This window comes from Frankliniella occidentalis, unplaced genomic scaffold (assembly GCF_000697945.3).
Source record: "Frankliniella occidentalis isolate FOCC.00 unplaced genomic scaffold, Focc_3.1 Scaffold148, whole genome shotgun sequence".
NCBI lineage: Eukaryota > Metazoa > Arthropoda > Insecta > Thysanoptera > Thripidae > Frankliniella > Frankliniella occidentalis.
Genome location: NW_026267275.1, coordinates 172,493 through 175,114, shown reverse-complemented (window position 1 = coordinate 175,114; position 2,622 = coordinate 172,493). Strand labels below are relative to the sequence as shown.

Below are 2,622 nucleotides of genomic sequence, written 5' to 3'. Positions count from 1 at the left end.
GGATCACTTCAAAATATATAACTGTGTCCACAGACAAGTAACTTAAATCATATCTATAAAAGTTCATTTTCTTGGAAATTAGTTATTATGATATCATTTAGTTTTAAGAGATCACTCTAAAATATATGTAAATTTATATTAAGTTCTTTGGTCTTAACCACTTGATCTCATCTTTTGACTTGTCATGTCAATGAAATAAACAAATTAGATAATAGATAGAGAAGAAAACGGATCTTGCGAAGAGGAGTGCCAATTTAGAAACCTGTAACATGGTTGTTTAGTTTTTCATGAGTGTCTAAAAGTGCATTCTCAGAGTTTGCCAAAGGGTAAACCTTGCTTCTTTACCTGCTTTTTGAAGTCCATCTTTGATTTTGGTGGTAAACTCTTGCAGATCTTTGCCAGCTTTCCTTACAGCACTGGTTAGGACCAAGAGAACCTTGCCCTTCTTGTTTTTCACTCTTGATTCTCTACCTGGTGCCATTTGCAAAATTAATCTGAAATATGGAAGTCAAATGTGTGTCTACGCTAGTCTAAATGATTTGCACAAATAAATTTTCAATAGGTGACCCACCTTTCTATGAACTCAAATGTCAGTGAGAGACCAGGGGGGTAATGAATGTTAAGAAGGAAGCAAATTTGAACTAGCATCAGTATAGCATCCATTGAATTGTTTTTTTCTGCGACGCAGACCTTATCAACACTGATAAAATATTTTTTAGCCATGAAGGGGTTGTCACCTGGTAATTTAATTTTTGGATCAGTAAAGAAGAAAGTGCATACCATTGGAATAACTGGAATGTCTCTTACCAAGAGCAATAATACATATACTGCTTGGAAGATCTGTAACTGTCTCCAACTCTTCAGGTCTGAGTGTTTCCTGTAAAAATATAACAATAAAGCATGTAAATATTTTCAGCACAGATTCTTAAAAGTTTGACAGTTGTTTTAATACAAGCTTACCTCTGCTTTCAACAAAATTGTGTTGACATAGTTTTCCTGAAAATGGTTTGCAATCATACAAACTGCTAACAAAAATTTTGTTCCAAGGAGCATGGAAGAAGTAGATGGAAGGTTTTCTTCAACTTTTAGTTTTAACACCAGATTTTCTGCATTTCTTGGAGAACAGGAGCAGAGAAAAAGTATGAGATACTGAAGGTGATCCTTCGCTATGTAGGCATCAAGGCGCTTCTGGAGATCAATTCCTGTAAGCCTATTGTGATGTGCGTTCATTGTCATGCCGTAAAACAAAAATGGCCATTCTCTCTTTAAAAGTGTCATAGCTTTTTCACCATCTTCTTCACTGTCATCTTCGTCTTGGGCTTCTTGCATAACTTTTTTTGTACAATCAACTATGTCATCTCTCTGCAGCTCATATGTTTCTAACATTTTTGTCTTGATTTCTACCCAGTCCCAATCATCTGGATCCATTTCTGAATAAATTTTGCAGAGTGAGGCTTGAATAACTGTTTGTCTACTTCTTTCTTTTCTTGAGAGGGGTGGAGCATACTCATCCTTCAGAACACCTAGCACCCCTACTCCTGTGCTGATGGTATTCCTTCGTCCATCATCATCTTCAGGCGTACGAGTATCATTCCCTAGTTTCTCATTTAATCGTTTGGTGAATGTTAGTACTCCATCTCCATATACTTCACCATTTAATTCCTCTTTCATGGCATCTTCAAACTTGTCTACAACCTAGTTTATCATAAAACAGAAACAATGAATAAGAAAATCAAAATGACAGATTTTTAGTAGTCAATAAAGACTGTCAAAAATTAGCCTACAAATTATCAACATTGCTATGATTAAGTTATCACACTTTTACTTTTAAAAATTGTACTTAAATGAATTTTTCTTAAATAAATAATGTTATAATGTAGCATCCAAACTTAAGCTAAGTTTTGGGTTCTAATCATCACCTGGTTTGCAACATGCTCAGCAAGTCTAACTCCAGGATTTTTGTGATGTTCAACATGAGGATTGGCCTTTTTGTAATCATCATAAGCTGCTAGTATTTTTTGAGCAAGAGCCGCCCTTAGCGCAATAATGTCAGAGTCATTTGCCTCTCTTTTTTCTTGTTTAGCCTTTGTCAAGGCCTGAACAATATGTCTTGGCATGTCTTTCCAATTGATATCAAATTTAAACTCATCTGTAAAATAATGAAATGCAATTAATAATTTTTTACCAGGATTTCTTTGTAATTAGAAATACACTTCATGGATATTTTGGCAAAATTTTGTTCACACCATCTCTAAATAATATTTCACGACGACGATTACTGCTACTGCTACCAGCTCGAGCTTCCCTTGTTTGGGTATTCTGCTTGTCATTAGCACCAGCTTCCCTTGTTTGGGTATTCTGCTTGTCATTAGCAATAGGGCTTCTGCTTCTGGTTCGGCTTCTACTTCTGGTTCGGCTTCTACTTCTGGTTCGGCTTCTACTTCTGGTTCGGCTTCTACTTCTGCTTCTGCTTCTACTTCTAGACCGGGCTTCTACAGAACAAATCTAATATTATTCTCAGACACAACAGTACTTTTTGATCTCTGCACTTTTTGTGTTTTGTCATGACAAAACACAAAAAGTGCAGAGATCAAAAAGTACTGTTGTCAGTAAAGGGAGCAT

At 35.8% G+C, this 2,622-nt stretch overlaps 1 protein-coding gene across 1 annotated transcript; it reads right to left on the bottom strand.

Annotated features, from left to right (window-relative positions):
* Positions 1-8: 8 nt before the first annotated feature.
* Positions 9-836, bottom strand: LOC127750186 (uncharacterized). The gene is made up of 3 exons (XM_052271067.1): positions 572-836; positions 346-494; positions 9-262 (listed from the first exon to the last, which is right to left on the bottom strand). The coding sequence occupies exons 1-3, from the start codon at positions 781-783 to the stop codon at positions 255-257; spliced, it is 369 nt and encodes a 122-aa protein (XP_052127027.1). The 5' UTR covers positions 784-836; the 3' UTR covers positions 9-254.
* Between the last annotated feature and the right edge of the window lie 1,786 nt (positions 837-2,622).